The sequence below is a fragment of the Anomaloglossus baeobatrachus genome, chromosome 4 (assembly GCF_048569485.1).
Source record: "Anomaloglossus baeobatrachus isolate aAnoBae1 chromosome 4, aAnoBae1.hap1, whole genome shotgun sequence".
In the NCBI taxonomy this organism is placed as follows: domain Eukaryota; kingdom Metazoa; phylum Chordata; class Amphibia; order Anura; family Aromobatidae; genus Anomaloglossus; species Anomaloglossus baeobatrachus.
The window spans coordinates 369745388-369769623 of record NC_134356.1 but is presented as its reverse complement, the minus strand read 5'-3'; the positions used below and the strand labels follow the sequence as shown (position 1 = coordinate 369769623).

The 24236-nt window shown below is 45.6% G+C and overlaps 2 protein-coding genes across 2 annotated transcripts in view; both read right to left on the bottom strand.

Moving 5' to 3' along the window:
• The window catches only part of NAMPT (nicotinamide phosphoribosyltransferase), an 88428-nt gene extending 79017 nt beyond the window's left edge, over positions 1–9411 (bottom strand). The window contains exon 1 of the mRNA XM_075345160.1: positions 9253–9411. Coding sequence (XP_075201275.1) covers positions 9253–9306 — 54 coding nt within the window. The 5' untranslated portion in view covers positions 9307–9411. The remainder of the gene's footprint in view (positions 1–9252) is intronic.
• A 3018-nt stretch (positions 9412–12429) lies between these two features.
• Positions 12430–18220, bottom strand: LOC142303625 (uncharacterized). Its single transcript, XM_075345158.1, has 2 exons — positions 17894–18220; positions 12430–17698 (listed from the first exon to the last, which is right to left on the bottom strand). The coding sequence occupies exon 2, from the start codon at positions 17491–17493 to the stop codon at positions 13030–13032; it is 4464 nt and encodes a 1487-aa protein (XP_075201273.1). The 5' UTR covers positions 17494–17698; positions 17894–18220; the 3' UTR covers positions 12430–13029.
• Positions 18221–24236: the final 6016 nt, after the last annotated feature.

The following is a 24236-nucleotide window of genomic DNA, read 5'->3' as shown; positions in this document are numbered from 1 at the left end:
ACGCATTCAAAATGCCCATTATATTTTTAATATGAAGATTACATATGTTCTTTGCATACAGTACACATGCTTAATAAATTTAGTTTTATTCACCAAAAAAAAAAAAAAAAAAAACCTGAAAATCTTTGTTGCTTTTTTTGCAGTGTTTTCTCTACTTTCTCATTGAGAAAAAAACAAAACAAAAAAAAAACAAACACAACAAACCACAATTGAAAAAACACTGAAAGGATTGACATGCTGCAAAGTTAGGCCTAAGCCACACAGCAAGAAAATCAGTGCGAGTGGAGTGCGATAAAACATCGCATTCCCCTCGGACCAATTCTAGCCTGTGTGTCAGCACACATGAGCGATTTTCTCAGCCCTAATCGGACCGAAAAAACAATCGCAGCATGCTGCAATTGTAAGATGAGACCCTTTTCTCTTGCACCCATTCAAGTGAATGGGGCGAGAGAAAAATCGCACTGCACTCGCGGTACTCCGGTGTACCACGATCGCAGAGCGAGAATCCCTGCAGTGCTAGGGCCACACAGGGCACTATTGCGATGCTCGCATGACACTTGGCTCGCGCTAGCAGCACAGCAGGAGCAGAGTGTCATGCAAGTGTGCCTGCGTCTGAGGTCAGACCCTGCGAGCAGACCTCAGCTGCGGGGGGCGGGCAGGCGATGTGGAGGGGCGGACCGGCATGGAGGAGGGGAGGGAGGGATTTCTCTCCAAATTTGGTGTGTCCTCTAAATAACTCAACACAGCCATTAATATCTAAACCACTGGCAACAAAAGGGAGTACAAAAATGGCCAAAATGTCAATATCTTTTGTAGCCACCATTATTTTCATGCACTGCCTTAATGCTTTGGGCATATAATTCACTAGAGCCACTGGAATCCTCTTCCATCCTCCATGACGACATCACAGAGCTGGTGGGTGTGTTAGCCCCTTTAGGAACTAGAACTGACAGCCCCTTTAGGAACTAGGACAGACAGGTATGTCAGTTATAGTTCCTAAAGGGGCTAACACACCCACCAGCTCTGTGATGTCGTCATGGAGGATGGAAGAATATACGGTGTATATATCCATTGACCAGTATGAGAGAGTGTGAGAGCGATGATACTAACCATAACACACCTGCTCCCCAGTCACACCTGAGACCTTGTAAGGCTACTTTCACACTTGCGTTGAACGGTATCCGTTGCATTGTGTTGCATTGTGTTGTGTGACGGATGCAACGGATGTGTTGCATATAGTGGCACAACTGATGCTGCAAAACAATGCAATCCGTTTTGTTTTTTACAGTTTTACCGTCGGCAGACTATTGTGAACGATCAGCCGATCGCTCACAGTAGCCGGCCGCCGGGTGATCAGCCGATCGCTCACAGTAGCCGGCCGCCGGGTGATCAGCCGATCGCTCACAGTAGCCGGCCGCCGGGTGATCAGCCGATCGCTCACAGTAGCCGGCCGCCGGGTGATCAGCCGATCACTCACAGTAGCCGGCCGCCGGGTGATCAGCCGATCACTCACAGTAGCCGGCCGCCGGGCGATCAGCCGATCACTCACAGTAGCCGGCCGATCAGCCGATCACTCACAGTAGCCGGCCGCCGGGCGATCAGCCGATCACTCACAGTAGCCGGCCGCCGGGTGATCAGCCGATCACTCACAGTAGCCGGCCGCCGGGTGATCAGCCGATCGTTCGGTCGCCGACAATGTGTGCGGGGGGCGGAGTGCGAAGTGGGTGGAGGCGAGCGGGGCCATGGGAGAGGACGTCAGTGCCGCAGGGACTGCATCGCTGGGGGACAGGTAGGTGAGTGAGTGTGAGAGTGTGTGTGTGTGTGTATATACGGAGTGCGGGAGGGGGCGGAGCCGAGCCGGGAAGTATCGGGCTCCCAACACACGTAACCAGGGTTCCTTGGTTACCCAATGTTTACCCTGGTTACGGGTGGAGGGTGCCAGAGAGAGCATGCGCAGTGAAGTCCAAAGGATTCCGCTGCTCAAAAAAAGTTACATGCTGCGTTCCTTCCGCCCGACGCAGCGTCAAAATAACGATGCTGCGTCGTCCGGCGGATGCAACGCTGACACTTGCGTTACAGTGCTTCATCCATACAAGTCTATGGAGAATAGCGCAGTGCGTTAACAGACTGCGCTATTCTATATAGTGACGGACTCCGCTGAACGCAAGTGTGAAAGTACCCTAACACTAAAAGAGTCACATGACACTGGAGAGGGAAAATAGGTAATTGAGCACAACTTGGCAGTTTTCATTGAGGGGTGTACTCACTTTTGTTGCCAGCAGTTTAGACATTAATGGCTGTGTCTTGAGTTATTGAGGGCACACCAAATATAAAGTAGTCAGTATAGCTTGTGTATATTGTATTGAAGTGTCATATCTTCATTGTTATCCCAAGAATAAAATTAAATAAAATATTTACAAAAATGTGAGAGGTGTACTAACTTTTGAGGTATACTGTATGTCCCATATGTTCCCACCATTTCTAGAGCCAACTCTAGTACAAAGTCATAGTGGTCATACCAAGGTCCAGTACTCTTGCACCAAACCATAATGTGGCCCTGTCTGACTTGGAGCTTTGTACAGAGCCGTATGTGAAGGAAAATGAGGTTCAGTATGAGTATTGCATATGAGTTGATTTTGGTTACATCCATCAGCTCATCATATGGTGGCTGCACACCAGAATTAGGCCGCTTTCTCACATCCGTTTTTTCGCCGTCCGGCACCATCCGGCAAAAAACGGATTAAACGGATCCGGCGCTGGATCCATTTTATTACCCTTTGACTTATAATAGCACCGGATTGTGCCGGATAGCCTTGCGTTGCATGCGGCGTCCGCTGGATCCGGTGAAATGTCTTCGTCCGGCGGCTGGAAAGGACGCAGCATGAAGTGTTTGTTTGTCTCTGGCAAAAACCGGACCACGCCGGAAGCCTATGGGCGCCGGGTCCGTCATATGACGGAATCCAATGATGGATCCGGTTTTCTGAACTGTACATGCTCAGTAGCACAACGGATCCGTCAAAAAACGGAAGGAATGCATGGAAAAAAAACTGATGCACTGGATCTGTTTTTTCGCCGGATCCATTGCATCAGTTTTTTTGCCGGATTGGGCTGGACGGCAAAAAACTGATGTGTGAACGCAGCCTTAAAGGGGGCTTTACACGGTAGCGATATCGCTAGCAATTTCTAGCAATATCGAGCGTGTAAGTACCCGCCCCCGTCGCGCATGCGATTGTGATAGCTGCCGTATCGAACATTATCGCTACGCAGCGCCACACATACTTACCTGGTCCGCGGCGTCGCTGTGACTGCTGAACAATCCCTCCTTCAAGGGGGAGGGACGTTCGGCATCACAGCGACGTCACCGCAACATCACTAAGCGGCCGGCCAATCAAAGCAGAGGGGCGGAGGTGAGCAGGACGTAACATCCCGCCCACCTCCTTCCTTCCGCATTGTGGCCGGCGGCAGGTAAGGAGACGGTCCTCGCTCCTGCGGTGTCACACACAGCGATGTGTGCTGCCGCATGAGCAATGAACCACCTGGATAAACAACCCTTACCGATTTTTGAGTTTGGGACGACCTCTCCATGGTGAACGATTTTCACCATTTTTGAGGTCGCTGGTCAGTGTCACACGCTGCGATATCGTTAATGACGCCGGATGTGCGTCACTAACAACGTGACCCCAACGATAAAACATTAACGATATCGTAGTGTGTAAAGCCCCCTTTAGTGCACGCTGAACAACCAACCTGTGCCCAACTGAAGAAACATCACATGAGGCAGAATCACATAATGCAAACAGTCCTGTTTATCCAGCAGCGTGCGTCCCCAAGAACAGAACTCTGCGAGGAAGAGCTCAGCGTGATACTTCAAAGTCAGAGGAGAAATGCTATATTGGCAGAAGATGCGGCCGGTTATAGAACATGAAACGTCCTGTGTAGAGGCAGCGCTGCTCGCTGGGAGCCATGTAAATGCTATTCTAACACTGACCTTGGGGAAGCACTTTGCCCTGGACTAGGACTCCGCAGATTACATGACATTGCAAGGCTATAAACAGACCAGTGGGAATCAGGCTTCCTTGTGTATATGCTATTATTACACAGTGGCAATATCCCCTGCGGTGCTTTATAACGCCGGGCACAGGATGGGGTTATGTCTTACAACAAGAATATCACTCGTACACACTAACGGGCGGCCGGTGATGTAGGCAGATACAGAATTTGTCAGAGATGCAATAGGAAACCCCAGATCTGATCTACTTGTAGTCAAAGGTGTGAAGAGGATTTTAGGGAAACTTTCTTCTTCTCCATTAATATACGTGAAATATGACTAGGTTTAACACCAGCTTCTTACCAAGCCAGGTACCCAAATCTGCGGAAATTCTATATAAATAGATGCTAAGGAAACTCAACGTAAAGGGGTTTCCCCCCCACTAACAAAGTTAATTTTAATCAATAGATCATGGAATAGTAATAATTTCCACGATTGGAGTCATTTAAAAATTAAAAAACTGTTCCTTTGCTGAGATAATCTTATAAATGTGCCCATGCCATGTAGTGTAATGGCCATGTCTAACCGTATGGCGACATGGTCTGATCATACCACATCATCTGGGCTGGGGAGGACACAGAGTATAAAGATATTAATTATAGCAGGAGGATCACAGCTGACTTTCTGTGAGGTAAAACATTTCCCTGCCTGTTTTACCTCCAAGAAAGAATTTTGTGATCCCATGCTGTAATGTCTATATACCCTCTTACTTCCTCTACGGCCCAGGAGATGTGGTATGATCAGTCATGGCCATTACACAGTACATCAAAGGTACACATACATATACATTAAAAAAAAAAACAAAAAACAAAACCATCCAATTGTGGAACTTATTGTTATTACAGGAACTATTGAGTAAAATGAACTCTATACCAGGGGAAACCCCTTTAAAGACAAAGTGAAATCTTGACTCCCTTCCCTCCCCTCAAATCCTTGAGTGTCACTGATAACCAGAACTATCATTACAGGACCCCCCCTCCATCGGCCCGCTCAGGATCGTGGTGACCCATCCCCCTCCTACCTGAATATATCTACAGGTCTAGAGCGGGACACTGGATATTGTAACTGTAGCCCAATGTTTCATTGACCAGCATGGATGGGTTACACAGACTAGATCAGTCACTACGCATCACAATGTTCATTAACCAATCATTAACTGTCCCCAAACAGATGTGATTCTATAAGTTCTGCAATGACATTGCAAAAAAATAAATAAATAAATAAAAATTCTGACCCACTATAGTGATTAAATCATACATATGTATTATATGGTCCATGCTTGGGCCAGAATATTCAGCTCAATCAAAGATCTGAACCTACAGTACCATGGACGAGGCTGACAGCTCGGAGACCCAGTCTCCAGCCAGGAGACCCAGTGGTCAGGATGGGTATTGCGGTCGGAGCACAGATGCATAATACACACATGAATTAAACCTAAGGCCAGATTCACAGGTCATGTACTGAATGCTTTTCTGTATCAGACCCAAACTAAGGCCGGCTTCACACTTGCGCTTAACTCGCACGAGTGCAATGCGAGAAAATCTCGCATTGCACTCGGACCAATGTTAATCAATGATGCAGCTCCCATCTGCTATTTTTTTTCTCAGTCCAAATCGGACTGAGGAAAAAAAAAAAAAAAAAAAAAAAGAAATCGCAGCATGCTGCGTTTTGGTGAGTTTCTTGCACGAGTCTCTTCAATGCAAGTCTATGGGTGCGTGAAAAAAAAATAAAAAAAAATGATGTCACATGGACGGCACATACACCATCCTGGTGACATCCGTTTTTCTCAATACAATTTCACGCATGTAGCAGAGAACACTGTAAATGCTCCTGTACATAACATTACATGAATAGCAGCTGCTGAGGGTAAAAACTGACAGCACACTGACAGCACACTGACAGCACACTGACAGCATGTGTAAAGAAATCGTCCGACTTTCTAGCATGAGAATCGGACCGATTTTACACTCGCAAGTGTGATTCCAGCCTGCAGTCTATGATGCAAATATGAGGGGTTTTTAATTCAGGTCACACAAAACTGGAAACACATAATGAGGATGTGAAGGCCAAGCGTCCGTGTAGTCTGAACCATCGTCTAGTGACGGTCATTAATGGTCTGTGTACAGAACAACTGTTAGTACCATGGTCCTGTGCAGATAGAAGATCGTGTTCTCGGCAGCACATTACTGTTTATACAAAACACTGTGCTGACGAGAAAGATTATTTTTAAGCAACCTTAAAAATTATTTTACCCAGCGAATGAGTGGTTTCCTTGTTTTTCAGGTGATTGCATGCTCATAGGCCTCATTCACATCAGTATTTTCCAGCAGTGTGTGTGCCAAAACCAGGAGTGCAACTTACAGAGAAAACTAAAGTTGGACGATTGATCCCTGTTCTGTGTTTACGAGACACGGCATTGACATTCAAATTCTGATGATATACCAGAGAGAATGAGGCCTTACACAGGGTGATCATCAAGAAGAAGAAGCCTTATAACATGGACACTAGTTCCCAACTATTGACTAAGTGGCCAATATAGCCCACTCATAGGCCTCCTTTCCATATATCTGGCCATCATCTCCCCCCTCATCTCAGGCGTGGTACTGAAGAGGTAGAAGAAAACTGATGCCTGAAATGTCCCCAAAGTTCCCGATGGGATGATCCTGGCCCTCAGCAGTCGTACAGGGCTGGTCCTGGAGCATCAGAACTAAACGCACAACTTTGTCACCCAGGGAACAATAAATTACAATAAATTAGACAACGCAAGTGTGAACAGAACCTAACAGGGAAAGGGACCACAGTCTGTGGATGGACAACAGATCTATACTACTGTATGAAGATCACACCATAGATATCCTCCAAGAAATGGCTGCAGGCGCATCGGTGTTCATACTGGTCAGGTTTGTGATTCTAGTCATCACTATATGTGCTGCTGGATATGGCATAATATGATTGGTCAGACTGGCCCATAGATCATTCTGTATACTTTCGGGTCAATCCCCCTGAGCATGTGAACTTGGTTAGAGATCACTTTGCCTTATTGCAGAGGAGCCCCTTTCTGGAAGTTTGTTTGGAGGGGGGGCCCCCTTGCTTTGTATGGGAGTTAGTATCTCCATAGTATTCACATACAGCTCAGGTAGGATTGAAATGCAGACTCTGCTATTAGGAGGCTTACTGTCCAAACCATCCTATAATGAGGGGTCTACTATATGGGGTATATTATAGCTAAAAAAGCCATTTGATGTGGGCAGCAATACTTTGTATGTTCCCAATTGGGACAGGTTACTATACTATCGATGAAATAATGTATGGTTTATTTTTCCCTGCAAATCGGGTGGTTTAAACTGTGTTTACCCCCATATGTAAAAATCAACCTCTTTTTGGCACATACTGTGGTGATATATCATTATTAAGAACAAATCATAGTCTGTAATGAGTTATGGTTTTGGTAATATGCTTTTGCATTAATACATTTCTTGAACCTGTACCGGTAGTACTGGTGCGCCTGCACCAACCCCTCCCCCTGTTAGGAGGGACGCACTTGTTATCTTTCATTGCCCTACTTGTTTCTGAGCGAATATTGTCATGATTTGTTTTATGATCAAATGTTTAATAAAAGTTGTTTTATTGATATTATGGCATCCGAGTAATTTCCTTTTAAGGGGTTACTAGTGGTTCTACATATGCATGAGATGCCGTTCAATGGGTAGCAATATGTGGTTATTGTGGATCCTCCAAGAAATGACTACAACTCCTCCTAGGCTGCATCTCAACTACATATAGTGCTGGAGACACTCAGCCATCACACAGGAGCCGCCTCTACAGGACGCTGCATGACGGACTATTGCGCAACCTGCAGCCAGGGGCTTTACACAACCTCACTGCTCCTCGGAGGGGAATTCCAAGATATCCTGCCCTGCAGGACTACAAGCACTAGAGGCACTGCCAGGGAACATGCACTGTACTGGGCACTGCCAGGGAGCCTGCACTGTACTGGGCACTGCCAGGGAACCTGCACAGTACTGGGCACTGCCAGGGAACATGCACTGTACTGGGCACTGCCAGGGAACATGCACTGTACTGGGCACTGCCAGGGAGCATGCACTGTACTGGGCACTGCCAGGGAGCATGCACTGTACTGGGCACTGCACGGTACTGGGCACTGCCAGGGAGCATGCACTGTACTGGGCACTGCCAGGGAGCATGCACTGTACTGGGCACTGCCAGGGAGCATGCACTGTACTGGGCACTGCCAGGGAACATGCACTGTACTGGGCACTGCCAGGGAACATGCACTGTACTGGGCACTGCCAGGGAACATGCACTGTACTGGGCACTGCCAGGGAACATGCACTGTACTGGGCACTGCCAGGGGGCATACACTATACTAGGCACTGCCAGGGGGCATACACTATACTAGGCACTGCCAAAGAGCATACACTATACTAGGCACTGCCAGGGGGCATGCTGTGGTAGTCAGGCAATGCCAGAGAGCATACACCATGCTGGGCACTGCCAGGGCGCATAGTATGGTAGTCAGGCACTGCCAGGGAGCATACACTATACTGGGCACTGCCAGAGGGCATGCTGTGGTAGCAGGGCACTCCCAGGGAGCATACACTATACTGGGCACTGCCAGAGGGCATGCTGTGGTAGCAGGGCACTGCCAGGGTGCATACACTATACTAGGCACTGCCAGGGGGCATGCACTATACTGGGCACTGCCAGGGGGCATGCACTATACTGGGCACTGCCAGGGGGCATGCTATGGTAGCCAGGCACTGCCAAGGAGCATGCACTATACTGGGCACTGCCAGGGGGCATGCTATGGTAGCCAGGCACTGCCAAGGAGCATGCACTATACTGGGCACTGCCAGGGGGCATGCACTATACTGGGCACTTCCAGAGGGCATGCTATGGTAGCCAGGCACTGCCAAGGAGCATGCACTATACTGGGCACTGCCAGGGGGCATGCTATGGTAGCCAGGCACTGCCAAGGTGCATGCACTATACTGGGCACTGCCAGGGGGCATGCTGTGGTAGCAGGGCACTGCTGACCTTCATACCCATGCCCCTGACTTACACTGAGGAGGCTGCACGCTGTCAGCACAGGATGCGAGGAGGCCATGAACCCTCTGCAGCCCGCTACTCTGGAGGTGAGTACCCTGGCAGGGCGCCGCATCCACCCAGCCCACAGCACTCACCTTATAGGAATCGGTGGCCAGCAGGATATTGAACTCCGGTTCCCCACATTCCATGGCCGCACCGGTGACTGACAACACGCTCCGCGACTGCTCGGTGAACAATACTGGACCGCGCCGCTCTCCGTTCTTCTATACCTTTCCCAGTGCCAGGCCAGGGGGCGTGGCCGCAACCGTGACGTAGGGGGCGTGGCCGTGTCCCAAACCTATTCACACTCGGGACAGCGCAGTGTGTGATGACCGGCGACGTCATATCGGCAGCCGGGCTCTGCGCTCATTGGCCAGCCCGGGGCACCGGATTCGCCCACCAGCACGTGTGCCAGCCCCGCCTCCAGAGCGCTGCCTGCTGCTGTCAGTTTCGGTTTTGTAGAAAAGGCGAATAATTCCTGTATGAGGAAGGGAAAGCTAAAGATGCGCACTCACCCTCATAGTGGTGTCTGAGATACTGCTGCCACCATATTCCAGGAAAGGGCGCTGCCAGATTAACCTTTGCTCCCATCATCCTGCTGTATAGGGTGAGCTGTGAGGGCTCTGCACAAATGTGATGAGCGAGCACTACCATGCTCGGGCGCTCGGTACTCATAACTGTTAGTGGCGATGAGCGAGCACTACCATGCTCGGGCGCTCGGTACTCGTAACTATTAGTGATGAGCGGGCACTACCATGCTCGGTACCAAGGCTGTGGAGTCGGAGCTCAAAATGCACCAACTCCGACTCCTAAAATCTAATATATAAAGCTGAATGTGTGTGTGTGTGTGTGTATATGTGTGTGTGTATGTGTGTGTGTGTGTGTGTGTATATGTGTGTGTGTGTGTATGTCCGGGATTGGCATCCGCACCGTCGCAGCTACAGCCACAAAATTTTGCACACTCACACGTCTGGACCCCGACAGCGTCATAGGCTATGTTTTGAGGGGAAATTTTAGCCCCGCGCTTTACAGTTATTCGCCAAAAATCTGACATGCTCATTCTTTGTGAGGATCCTCACAAAACGATGTGTCTGAATGTCCTATCTTTTCACCCATTGCCTTTACTGGGATGCCCAGAGTCACTGCATTTCACTGAACTATTTTGCCATCAATGTTCGATATGTTTGTGACAAGAAAGAAATTGTGAGCAAGACACTGGCAGTAAAAGATAGTAAAGCTCATCACATCAGCCAGTTTCTCCAGGCCTTAGTGGAAAAAGTTCTGCAAGATTAGGAACGCAAAAAAGAACAGGTTCTTGCCATTGCAATGGACAATGCTTCAAACAAAAGTACAATTAAACTGATGAATGAGAGTAATGAACAACAGCTAGAAGAAAATGTAGGATTCAGTATGTGTGAGATGGAGCCACAGTGCTGTTCATGTAACTGAGGAACAAACAGATATTACAACAGAACAGTAAAATGATGCTTTAGGATTAGATGATCTTGTTGAAGCTGCTTCAAAACATTTTCATATTCATCACATGCGCTGTGTTGTGCACACGCTGCAGCTGGCAATAAGGCTTCTGCCACACTCACGTGAAAATCACGCAGTGCTGCGAGACACGTATTTTCCTTGTGTGTTGCGTCTAGGTAAGTACGTGTCTCCGGTACATGCGGGCCACGTGTGTTCTCCGTGTGCTTTCCGCGATAACACACGGAGAACCGGTAATTTGCATACTCACGTGGTCCTTCCTGCTGTCCAGGGTACTGATCTTCGGTCTCCAGCCCTGCCGTCTCCCCGCTACTGCTGCAGCCGGCCGCAGTGAAGTGAATATTAAATGAGCATAATGAGCCGCGGTCGGCAGCAAGTGACAGTAGTGGCAGAGACAGGAGGGCTGGAGAAGGTGAATAAAGATTTGTTATTTTTTACTCTGACACGTGAGTTTAATCCGGCGCGTGTCACACAGGACCGCATCCACACTACATCCGTGTGGTATGGGCCGTCTGACACCCGTGATGCCGGAGAAAAACGGACATGTCAGCGTGTTTGAAAACGCACACACGTACAAACGGACACACGTTCCGTGTGGTTTTACGTGTGTGTGCCTGCTACCATAGGGTAGCATTGGTGTACGTGTCTCCGTGCCGCCGGTACGTGCAAAAACGTACCAAACACGTACCGGCAGCAAGGATGTGTGTCGGAGGCCTAAGAGATAGTCTGCAAGAGGGACATGCTGGAAAAAGATGCCCGGTTAAAATCTATTTTTCCAGACCCCCCACTTCTGTGTTTTAGACAGCCCCCAAATCTAAGAAGCATCATTGTCAGAAGCTCCCTGTCCTCTCCAACACCAACAGGAACATTTCCCTGCAACCAGAAAAAATGTAAGACCTGTCCATTTATATTGACAACGGACAAGATAAAGATTCCCAGATCACATCAGGACTACAAGATCCCAGGTACCTTCAGCTGCACCACAACCAATGTGGGGTACTTAATTATATGTACCAAATGTCCAACTGGGGGTCTGTATGTAGGGGAGACCGGACAACAGCTCAGGACAAGGATGAATTCTCACCGCCACACAATTAGAGAAAAAAGGATGGATCTACCTGTGGCCAAACATTTTTGTAACTCAGACCACAGCATCATGGACATGAAATTGCTGGTATTGAAAGGAAACTTCAAGTCCCAGAGAGATAGGAGAGTCTGGGAATACAAACTTATGATGACCTTTGACACATTCAGAGAAGGAATGAATGTGTCTCATGGATTCATGTCTTTTTACATCAGTTAAAAGATGTGCTCCTCTGACCATCCGAGCCTGTCACAGCCCGGACCAGACCCTTATCAAAGGACAATAAAACTTTCACACTGAACTGCATCAGTATTTATGGCCCCACAACAGTTTGCCCCCCTGCCATAGTGATAGTTCTGTTTCATATAACTTGTTTTTTGTTTTTTTTGTTTTTTTTTACTGCACTATTCTAAGTCCTGTTGTGTATAAATATGTGACTCTTCAGATTTTGTGTTATACCATGCCTGATGAAGAGACCTGAGTAGTCTCGAAAGCTTGCAATTATTACCATCTTTTCAGTTAGCCATTAAAAGGTATCAACCACTGAGGACTCTGTTCTTTTAAACAATTTTTTTTATCTCTACTGGCTAACACGGTATGTTCTGGCACCCTCAATCTGTGCGTCGGAAGACGAGTTGACAGACAGCTTAACTCTTTCCCATCAATGCATTGACTCGGACGCTGGGGGTCCTTTACAACTTTTATTAATGAGATCAGTGTAAAACTACAAGAAATAAATGAAAATACTAAGTACAACATACAACATATCTGAGTTAAATAGCATTCCATTTGATACAGGACATGCAGGGTAAATGCACTACATGGCGAATACATATTAGCTAATGACAGGATAATACTTGCAGAACAGACCAACTACATTATAATTTTGATGAGCCCTAACCAGGGGATCATAACTCACCGACTGTGCTATGTAGAGGCAAACATAAGGAGCAGAGATCTGGAGAGATATTCAGCATGCAGAATGTGTGTGTTCATGTAACTGAAATGGCTGCTGAAGAAGAAGGGGCAGAGCCTATGCAAGGTCTGATGGGTAACTACATAATCCTTGGTAGGACAATTTTCATTGCACAGTAACCAGTGAAACATTAAACTAACTGCAGTAAGACAACATTGTCAACAGATGGCGCTGTTGGATATCACTGGACAAGTGGACAGTATCAATGTCAATTACTAAATGTAATCTTATTACTTGGCATAATAAAATAATTATATGCATTTCTATGAAGGCATGACACTCCCCGTCTGGTATCCGGGGGAATGCCACAAACTTAAACTAGAGCAATAGAATAAGTTCAGATACAGGTCTAAGAAACAGCTTTCCACTTTGCTTGGGAATCTTGATTTCCACTTTCCTGACCTGTCCGTCTTGACTTGGGAAGACCTTGGTTACCAATCCTAGAGGCCACTCGTTCCTTTTAGACTGAGTGTTCTTCACTAGGACGACATTCCCAGGTTTCATGTTGGGTCTACTATCTTGCCATTTGTCTCTTGTCTGTAATGTAGAGAGATATTGTTTTCTCCATTTAGTCCAGAAAAGGTCTGCTAACATTTGGACTCTTTTCCATTGAGATTTGTACAAGTCTTTTGTAGTAAACTCTCCAGAAGTCGGCATACTCACATTAAACTTCTGGGTGAGAAGAGTTGAAGGGGTGAGCAGAGATAGGTCATCAGGGTCATTGGATATGGGAACCAGTGGTCTGGCGTTCATTATAGCTACTACCTCGGCCATGAAGGTTGTTAGAGTCTCATGAGTGAGCTTCGAAGGACCAAGTTGCAGAAAGATGGAATCGAGGATTCTGCGAGCGATGCCGATCATGCGCTCCCACACACCTCCCATATGAGATGAGTGCGGTGGGTTAAAGGTCCACGTACAACCTAGTTCTGAAAGACGTCTTTCTACTTGGTTAATGTCCAGATTTGAGGGAATCTTTAGTTCACCACATGCTCCTACAAAGTTAGATCCTCTGTCAGAGCGTATATGCTTTACATGTCCTCTGAGAGAAATGAATCGTCTGAAGGCATTTATGAAGCTGGATGTGTCCATTGTATCAATGACTTCTATGTGTACGGCTCTAATACTCAAACATGTGAACAAGACGGCCCAGCGCTTGCTGTTTGCATGTTCTCCCCTAGTCTGACGTGTGACAACTGTCCAGGGACCAAACACATCGAGGCCCACATTAGTAAAAGGAGGTTCGGTACTCAAACGGTCTGCTGGTAGGTCTGCCATTTTTTGGGATTGACATGAACCACGGAGTTTCCTGCAGACGATACATTTGAAGATGACTGTACTCACAAGTCGCTTAACTCCTGTTATCCAGAAACCCGCTTCCCGTAGGGCTCCTTCAGTTATAAAGCGTCCTTGATGTCTAACCTGTGCGTGATAATGCTCAACCAGCAGGAAAGCAACATGGCCGTGAGGAACAATGATTGGAGTACACTCGTCATTTTCAAGCTTTGCATTTGAAATTCGTCCCCCGACTCTCAGAAGTCCTTGAGTATCCACAAACTGGTCCAGTTTTTTAAGGGGACTATCTTTTGGGACACTTCTGTGGTTCCGGAGGGACTCTAGAGTCTGGGTATAAGCTTCATGCTGTACACAACAGATGATTGCGTGTTTGGCTTGCGTGAGCTCTTCCACTGTGTAAGCTTTACGACAACGATGCCAGCCTTTGCATGGAGCTGGTCTCGATTGTCTGTTTTTAAAGGATCTAATGACATGTATCAGGCAAGTCAAGGCTCTGTAGGCTGATCTCCAGGTAGAGAATATGAGGAAGCGGCTGGAATCAAGGTGCCTGTTGGTGATCGTTGTGCTAAGTGTGGAAACTTGAGGCTGTAGCTCTACATCTGATTCGGGTTCGAAGAGTTCATGTGTATGTGTCTCGTGAGCAGTGGGTACTGGTTGATACAGAAATGCAGGTCGGACTAGCCAGTTAGTGTCTTTGAGGCGTGGTGCCGATACCGCTCTGGTCGCATGGTCTGCAGGATTTTGGTCGGTTGGTATTTTGAATATTTTGTCCATGAAAGCAAAGAAATGTACCTCCATTTCTGGCTTCTTTGAGAAACTTGGCTTTAAGTAGGTAAGGCGCTTTAGTGCCATCTCTTTGTTGTTAGGAAGACGGGGTCTTTGTGGCTTGAATGGTAGTGGAGCCACCCAGCTGTCGTTTTCATCCTTGTGAAATCCTTGATCCATTATCTCCAGGAAGGTCTCATCTTCAATGAAATGGGCTCGTTTATAATCTTCTTTGGTCTTTTGAAAGACAGCGCACCCTAGATGATCTTTGTCTCCGTCGCACAATTCATCCATGGCGTATCTGTCTTTCCCACCATTTAAGTGTGCTGAATTGGTGAGATTTTCCTTCACTGGGAATTTGTTGGGGCAGGGTAGGAAAAAGGATGGACGGCCACTCTCCAATGTGTTCGTGTAGAGAGATTGGATGTTGTTCGGCTTGGGAACTTTCCCGAGGCAGACGTCCCCTATAACTACCCATCCAAGATCTAGCTTCTGAGCGTAGGGCGAGTTATGAGGACCGTTTATCTGTTTCCTCACCTTGTGAACTCTGATGATGTCTCTCCCCAGCAAAAGGACCAACTTGGCTTGAGAATTAAGTGCAGGAATGAGATGCGCTATGTTTCTCAAATGGGGATGGTGTAGTGCCGCTTCTGGAGTGGGTATCTCTTCTCTATTGTTCGGGATGGCATTGCACTCGATTAATGTAGGAAGGGGTAAGGATGTCTTCCCATCTAGGGATTCGATTTGATAACCTGTTGCCCTCCTGCCAGATTCTTCACTCACTCCTGTACATGTTTTCAGTGAGTAGGAGCAGCTAAGTCCCTTGATTCCAAAGATGTCAAAGAAAGCTGAGCTGGCGAGTGATCTATTACTCTGGTCGTCGAGTATAGCATAGAGTTTAACCGCTTTTTCTCTGTAGCCCATAGGGTAAACTGTAACCAGACAGATCTTTGAGCAGGATTTGTTAGTGAGACCTTCTCCACAAACTTGAGTGCACTGGGGTGACACTTCAGGAGGTGTACTGTCTGTCTCCTCCCCGCCGTGCTCTGTAAGTCGGTCGATGTGCGTGGAATTCTGTGGGGCTGGTTCTGGGTGTAGAGCTGTGCTGTGCTCTTGACTGTTACACTCCGAACAAGTGATACTGGCATTGCAGTCTCTAGCTAAGTGAGATGTGGATGCACAACATCTGTAACATATGTTGTTTTCTCTGAGGAAGATTCTACGGTCTTTAAGAGATTTTCCTCTAAAACTCCTGCACTGTTGCAGTGGGTGAGGCCTTTTGTGTAGGGGGCACTCTTTGTCTGGGTCATTTGTTAGTGACCCTTCAGGTTCTGTTGTACTGTGGGTCTTGCGTGATGAATCTGTAGCAGACACATTAGTTTTGTGTACAGTGATAGGTGAGCCTCGAGGGTTGCGTACTGGAGTAGGCTTACCTGTTCGTGGGTTGATGGGATCTGCGGTGGAAAGGTCAAAGCTGGGATCATTCCTGATCTTGGCTTGCTGGCGCACAAAATCTACGAAGACATGGAATGGAGGAAACGGCACGTTGTGACGTTGTTTGTAATCTGAACCCCGGTTCAACCATTTCTCTTGCAGACTGTAAGGCAACTTATTCACTATGGGTTTAATACCTCTGGCTGCATCTAGGGACGCGAGGCCTGGCAGGTCTCCTTCAAACTTGGCGACTTGGAGTTCTACCAAGAGGTCGCTCAATTCTCTTAGCATGTGAAAGCTCTTATTAGAGATCTTGGGAAGGTCCTCCAACCTTTTGAAGAGGGATTCTTCTATCCTCTCTGAAGAGCCATAGCACTCATCAACTCTCTCCCATAACAGGCACAAACCTTTGCTCGGGTGGTTGATGCTGATATCCCTGATGCGTTTTGCATGTTCTGCTGATTCGTTTCCTAGCCACTTGACCAAGAGATCGATATCTTCATTGGCAGAGATGTCCAGGCCGGCCGTGGCGTTTCTGAAGGAAGCTCTCCACGCTCTGTAACTTTCAGGACGGTCGTTAAACTTTAAAAGACCTTTGGTGAGTAACTCACGGCGTGCGAAGAACTTGAGGAAATCTGGTAGCTCTTGATTTCTGAGAGTGTGGTCCTGATACATGTTGCTATGATGAGGTCCCAGTGAGTTATTGTTGCCATCAAATACGTTGTCGCCATGATAGTCACCATCGGGGTCCTCCATTTTGGGACGGTTCGCTGTGTAATAGGAATCTACAAACTTGGGTGCAGGTGACACTGATGGTGTTAGGTGGACGGAATTACCTTCATGCTTAACATGGGATGTTTGTTGAATGAAGGTTGATGGCTGAATGGCAGGATTAAGTCTCTCTCTTGGAGCTGAATGTAGACGGTCGTCTGATGCGGTATGCTTTAGTACGTAGTCTGAAGTGCGTTGTGAGATATCCCGATGACTGAGTTCGGGTCCGAGCCTTAACCTGAAACTTTTACTGTCGCTGCGTGCTGCTTCTTCTAAAGCCTGTACTTCAGCTTCTGCTGCTGCTGCTTCTGTGTCTACAGCAAGTTTTGCAAGGTCGGCTTCTAGACGTGCTTTTTCTGTCTTTAATTTCAACTCTTGTTCAGCAAAGGCAGCTCTCACTTTGGCGGCTTCCGCCTTCGCCCTGGCGGTGGCAATTGCAGCGCTGCTCACAGACTTCCTTGAAGCTGACGAGCTTACATGGGAGCGTGTTACATAAACTTCAGATCCTCTATCTGACATGGTGTCTGTATGCGGCTTGACTGCTCTCTGATAGAAGTCGGCATCTATGCTTCAACCCCGTTAATAGCAGTCGTTTTACTGTTCTGGCACCCTCAATCTGTGCGTTGGAAGACGAGTTGACAGACAGCTTAACTCTTTCCCATCAATGCATTGACTCGGACGCTGGGGGTCCTTTACAACTTTTATTAATGAGATCAGTGTAAAACTACAAGAAATAAATGAAAATACTAAGTACAACATACAACATATCTGAGTTAAATAGCATTCCATTTGATACAGGACATGCAGGGTAAATGCACTACATGGCGAATACATATTAGCTAATGACAGGATAATACTTGCAGAACAGACCAACTACATTATAATTTTGATGAGCCCTAACCAGGGGATCATAACTCACCGACTGTGCTATGTAGAGGCAAACATAAGGAGCAGAGATCTGGAGAGATATTCAGCATGCAGAATGTGTGTGTTCATGTAACTGAAATGGCTGCTGAAGAAGAAGGGGCAGAGCCTATGCAAGGTCTGATGGGTAACTACATAATCCTTGGTAGGACAATTTTCATTGCACAGTAACCAGTGAAACATTAAACTAACTGCAGTAAGACAACATTGTCAACAGATGGCGCTGTTGGATATCACTGGACAAGTGGACAGTATCAATGTCAATTACTAAATGTAATCTTATTACTTGGCATAATAAAATAATTATATGCATTTCTATGAAGGCATGACACGGTACAAAGATATATTTTACTTGTATCAAAATGGAGGATACCAGAATGTACCGCATCTTTATGGAACTAAAGACACTTCTGAAGAAACGCGCACAACTGGACAGCGACATATTTTTCTTATCCAAATGCAAAAAGGAGAATCTAATCCCCAAAGGACTCTGGATTACAAACCCAATTCTACATACCTACAATACCCATTATGCACAAAACCTTTGTCACAGGACTTCTGAGAGACTAAGGAACCACCTTTTGCATGTCTTCTACAGCATCAAGAGTAAAATCCAGAGGGAATTTGAAACACAAAGGAAGACACTTCCAGAAAGCACAGAACAAGAAGTACAACAATACTACTACAGACTACGAACCCTTCTGATCCACAACAAAGAAAAGAAGCTACATAGACTGCGCCTCAATTCAGGACTTAATACAAACAGGTGGAGAACAAAGCCAAAACCTGACAACTTGGACAACCACTCCATTCAAGACACAAAAGCATCTAACTGTGTTATCAATCTCTCGGATTACAAACCAAACAAAATGGAAGTTGCTGTGCTTTCTAGAGGACTCTCATTTTGTCCTACTAAAGCTCTAGACAAAATTGAACTCTGCAGCGACATGGAAGATTACTTCAGGAGACTACGTCTGAGGGAATATTTTAGCGATGCAGATGTTTGAGAATCCACCCAGACTGAAGGAAGACGGATCTTGACAACCAGGAAAAGATCAGATTGGACACCTCCACCAGGACGCAACCCTCATCTGGATAACTATATAGACACTTTCAGACATTTGGTAAAATCCACTTTCCTAGACACACACAGGAGGCAACCATCCAAAATCAGTGCCCAGGAGAGAAGGGCCATAAAATCTTTGAAAACCAACAAAGAAATCATCATTAAACCTGCAGACAAGGGGGGTGCAATAGTCATGATGAACAAATCAGACTACATGAAGGAAGCACACAGACAACTGATGGACACACGCTACTATAAGAAATTGGAGTCTGACCCTACACGGGACTATTACAAGGAACTTAACAAGTTGGCCTCTTGTCTGCCTGACATATCCATAAGAACTGATGAACTGATACCGGTGAGTCCAAGAATAGGCACATTCTACATGCTTCCCAAAATTCACAAATCTGGAAACCCAGGAAGACCCATCATTTCATGTGTGGGCACCCTCACTGAACAAGTCTCTGGATAAGTAGAGGGTATCCTTAAACCCTTGGTAAGGGATACAACCAGCTACATACAGGACACTACTGACCTATTGAAAAAACTATCAGCAATAGGTCTTCTTCCAGAGGGAACCATCCTTGCCACCATGGATGTGGAATCCTTGTACTCGAATATTCCACACCAGGATGGATTAAATGCTTGCAAAATTTTCCTGGAAAATACAGGAACTGATGCCAATTCTGTGGTGAAGCTTACAAAATTCATCCTCACCCATAATTACTTTGCATTTGACAATGACATATATCTACAGGAGACTGGGACTGCAATGGGAAGCAAAATGGCACCACAATATGCAAATCTTTTCATGGCCAAGCTTGAGAGTGACTTTTTATCCTCTTGTCCTATCAGGCCTCTGGCCTACTACCGTTACATTGATGATATTTTAATTATCTGGACAGAGTCTGAGCAGCAGCTGAAGACCTTCCATGAACAATTTAATCAGTTTCATCCCACCATCAACCTAACACTCAACTACTCCTGCACGGAAATCAACTTCTTGGACACCATCATTAAACTACGGAACAATGAAATACAGACATCCCTGTACAAGAAGCCAATTGACCGTCCAACATACCTGAAATGGGACAGTTTTCATCCAAAACACATAAAAACTCTATTGTATACAGCCAGGCTATCAGGTACAATCGGATATGTTCCAACAGTACAGATAGAGACAATCACCTTGAGGGCCTCAGAAAAACCTTTCTGAATCAAGGCTACCACCCAAGAACAATTGAAAACCAGATTACAAGAGCCACCAGAATATCAAGAAACCATCTTCTACATTATAAAACCAAAGAAGAGAACAACCGGGTCCCTCTTGTAGTCACCTACAATCCCCATCTGGAGGTGTTTAGAGGAGCTGCACGGAAACTACAACCATTACTGCAAAAAGATGCCCGGTTAAAATCTATTTTTCCAGACCCCCCACTTCTGTGTTTTAGACAGCCCCCAAATCTAAGAAGCATCATTGTCAGAAGCTCCCTGTCCTCTCCAACACCAACAGGAACATTTCCCTGCAACCAGAAAAAATGTAAGACCTGTCCATTTATATTGACAACGGACAAGATAAAGATTCCCAGATCACATCAGGACTACAAGATCCCAGGTACCTTCAGCTGCACCACAACCAATGTGGTGTACTTAATTATATGTACCAAATGTCCAACTGGGGGTCTGTATGTAGGGGAGACCGGACAACAGCTCAGGACAAGGATGAATTCTCACCGCCACACAATTAGAGAAAAAAGGATGGATCTACCTGTGGCCAAACATTTTTGTAACTCAGACCACAGCATCATGGACATGAAATTGCTGGTATTGAAAGGAAACTTCAAGTCCCAGAGAGACAGGAGACTATGGGAGTACAAACTTATGATGACCTTTGACACATTCAGAGAAGGAATGAATGTGTCTCATGGATTCATGTCTTTTTACATCAGTTAAAAGATGTGCTCCTCTGACCATCCGAGCGTGTCACAGCCCGGACCAGACCCTTATCAAAGGACAATAAAACTTTCACACTGAACTGCATCAGTATTTATGGCCCCACAACAGTTTGCCCCCCTGCCATAGTGATAGTTCTGTTTCATATAACTTGTTTTTTTTTTTTTTGGTTTTTTTTTTTTTTTTTTTTACTGCACTATTCTAAGTCCTGTTGTGTATAAATATGTGACTCTTCAGATTTTGTGTTATACCATGCCTGATGAAGAGACCTGAGTAGTCTCGAAAGCTTGCAATTATTACCATCTTTTCAGTTAGCCATTAAAAGGTATCAACCACTGAGGACTCTGTTCTTTTAAACAATTTTTTTTATCTCTACTGGCTAACACGGTACAAAGATATATTTTACTTGTATGGAAAAGTGAGGAAATTGGTTATTGCCGCCAGAATCCCTAAAATTGATTCCATCTTGAAGAGACGTGCTGGGAAAGGGGCAATTGTTGATCAAGCCACTCGGTGAGGCAGCACTTAATGACTGAGCGATTACTTGAACTAAAATCATTTCTTATAGATATGGTGAAGCCTCAAGTAACGTGCTGGGAAAGGGGCAATTGTTGATCAAGCCACTCGGTGAGGCAGCACTTAATGACTGAGCGATTACTTGAACTAAAATCATTTCTTATAGATATGGTGAAGCCTCAAGTAACCTTAAATGAAGGTCAATGGACACAGGTGGCTGAATTGAAGGAATTGCTTAATCACACATTTACCGTGACTAAAAAAATTACAAGCTGAGGATTTAACTCCTGGCATTTTCAGGGAGGGGAAGAACTTGCTATTTTGCCTGTCCCAAAGATGAGGTTTAATCGCAGATGGCATTTCTGCTTTAATGAAACGGAGAGAGACACAGCTATTGGAAAATAAAACTCTTCTGGCAGCTGTTTATGTGGACCCAAGTCATCATATACTGCTTGATGATCAACAGCTTACTAAAGGAAAAGAAGCTTTGAGTGAGGTAGCAATTAGGATGAGCGGCTACAGGACTGCCAGGCGGAAGAGGACTTGGGGCCTGACAGTGCTACTGCTGCCATATCTTCATCCTCATCAGATGAGGAGTTTAACTTTGACAAGTATTTGGATGACATGGAGCAGGCAAAGCGTTGCTGCAAAGAAAGAGATTTCACTCCGTCTCCTATAGCAAGCAGATTGACCAGATTTCAGTAAAATGTTTCACTTGCTCTCAAAGCAATAGAGAAATTCAACCATTCATCAAAACTGACTGTGCATGAGGCAATTTCTTTATACCCGGAAATTGTTAGAGATGTTGCCCATGTGGTTACAGCTTTGCCTCCAACCCAAGTTACTGTAGAGCGGTTGTTCTCTAGCCTTATTATTAGGTCAGATTTGAGGTCATCTATGAAGGAGGATCTGATGGAAGCAACTCTATTTCTTAGAACAAATTCATAGACTGCACAAATGTTATTTAGTAGGTTTTTGTTGAAAACTGTTTTTTTGCCACTTACATAGTGTATTACATAGTGTTATATATAACACTAATAATAACTAATAATAATCCATTTGTCATACCATGCCTGAGGAAGAGACCTGAGATGTCTCGAAAGCTTGCTTTATAACATCATATTTTATTTTTATTTTAGTTAGCCATTAAAAGGTATCACAACAGCAAAATCTTAATTTTGTCTCTCTCACTGAGAGCAATCAATCATTTTGGAATACTTTAGAACACAAAAAACTGTAATAAATTGTAAATATGTAATACAATGTGTAATATATATATATATATATATATATATATATATATATATATATATATATATATATATATATACACAAGATATACCATATATGCAATCTACTGTTTATTACATAGTGTATTACATATTTACAATTTATTACAGTTTGTGTTCTAAAGTTGTATTCCAATAAATATATTTTATGTTCTATCTAAATATCTTGATTCTTTTATCATAAAAATGATTAAATGTCTGATGTTCACATTTTACTACAATACACTTTTCACTTAACTATAAGCAATATATGTGAGAGTCGTGGAGTCGGAGTCGGTGCAAGGGAAATTAAGGAGTTGGAGTCGAAGGTTTGGCTTACCGACTCCACAGCCCTGCTCGGTACTCGTAACGGTTAGTGATGAGCGAGCACTACCATGCTCGGTACTAGTAACGGTTAGTGATCGGCGAGCATGCTCGGTACTCGTAACGGTTAGTGATGAGCGAGCACTACCATGCTCGGTACTCGTAATGGTTAGTGATGAGCGAGCACTACCATGCTCGGGCGCTCTGTACTCGTAACGGTTAGTGATGAGCGAGCACTACCATGCTCGGGCGCTTGGTACTCGTAACGGTTAGTGATGAGCGAGCATGCTCTGTACTCATAACGGTTAGTGATGAGCAAGCAATACCATGCTCGGCCGCTCGGTACTCGTAACAGTGATGAGCGAGCATGCTCGGTACTCATAATGGTTAGTGATGAGCGAGCACTGCTATGCTTAGGTGTTTGGTACTTGTAACAGTTAGTAATGAGCGGCACTGCCATGCTCAGTGCTTGATATCTGTAACGGTTACTGATGAGCCAGAACTTCGATGCTCGGGCATTCGGTACTTGTAACAGTACTCTGATGCTCGGTACTCGTAGAGGGTAGTGGTGAGTGAGCACTACCATGCTCGGCACTCGTAACAAGCAGGTTGGATGCTTGTATGGGCTCGACTTGTTTACTGAGTATAATGGAAGTCAATGAAGATCTTCTGGAGGTGCACGTGACTTGTAAGTTTCCTAATGAGCTGCATACGCAACGTCATTTCCTGTTGATTGCTCATTTGGTCTGAAAGGGGGGAGACAGTGGAAGCCGGCGGTGATTGGACACGAGGCTCATGTGAATCCCGAACGTCAATTACTGTCAGCGCTGAAACTGCACCAGCACGGGAGGTGAGTACAGGGTCTTTTTATTTTAACTGGGGGAAACAAGTGGAATCAAAAGAAGTTGTTCTGCAGTCAAATATTTACATACGCTAAGAGTACTATGCCTTTAAACAATATGGGACAGTGCATATGATGATGTCATGTCTTTGGAAGCTTCTGATAGGTTTATTGGCAACATCTGAGTTAATTAGAGACACACCTATGGATGTATTTTCATGCACACCTGAAACACACTGCTTCTTTGTGTAGCATCATGGGAAAGTCAAAAGAAATCAGCCTAGATCTCAGGAAGAGAATTGTGGACTTGCACAAGTCTGGTTCATCCTTGAGTGCAATTTCCAGATACCTGAAAGTGCCTTGTTCATCT

Bases quoted from the DNA above. Each gene is read 5' to 3' on its own strand.
- LOC142303625 (XM_075345158.1), bottom strand. From the start codon at position 17,493: ATGTCAGATAGAGGATCTGAAGTTTATGTAACACGCTCCCATGTAAGC.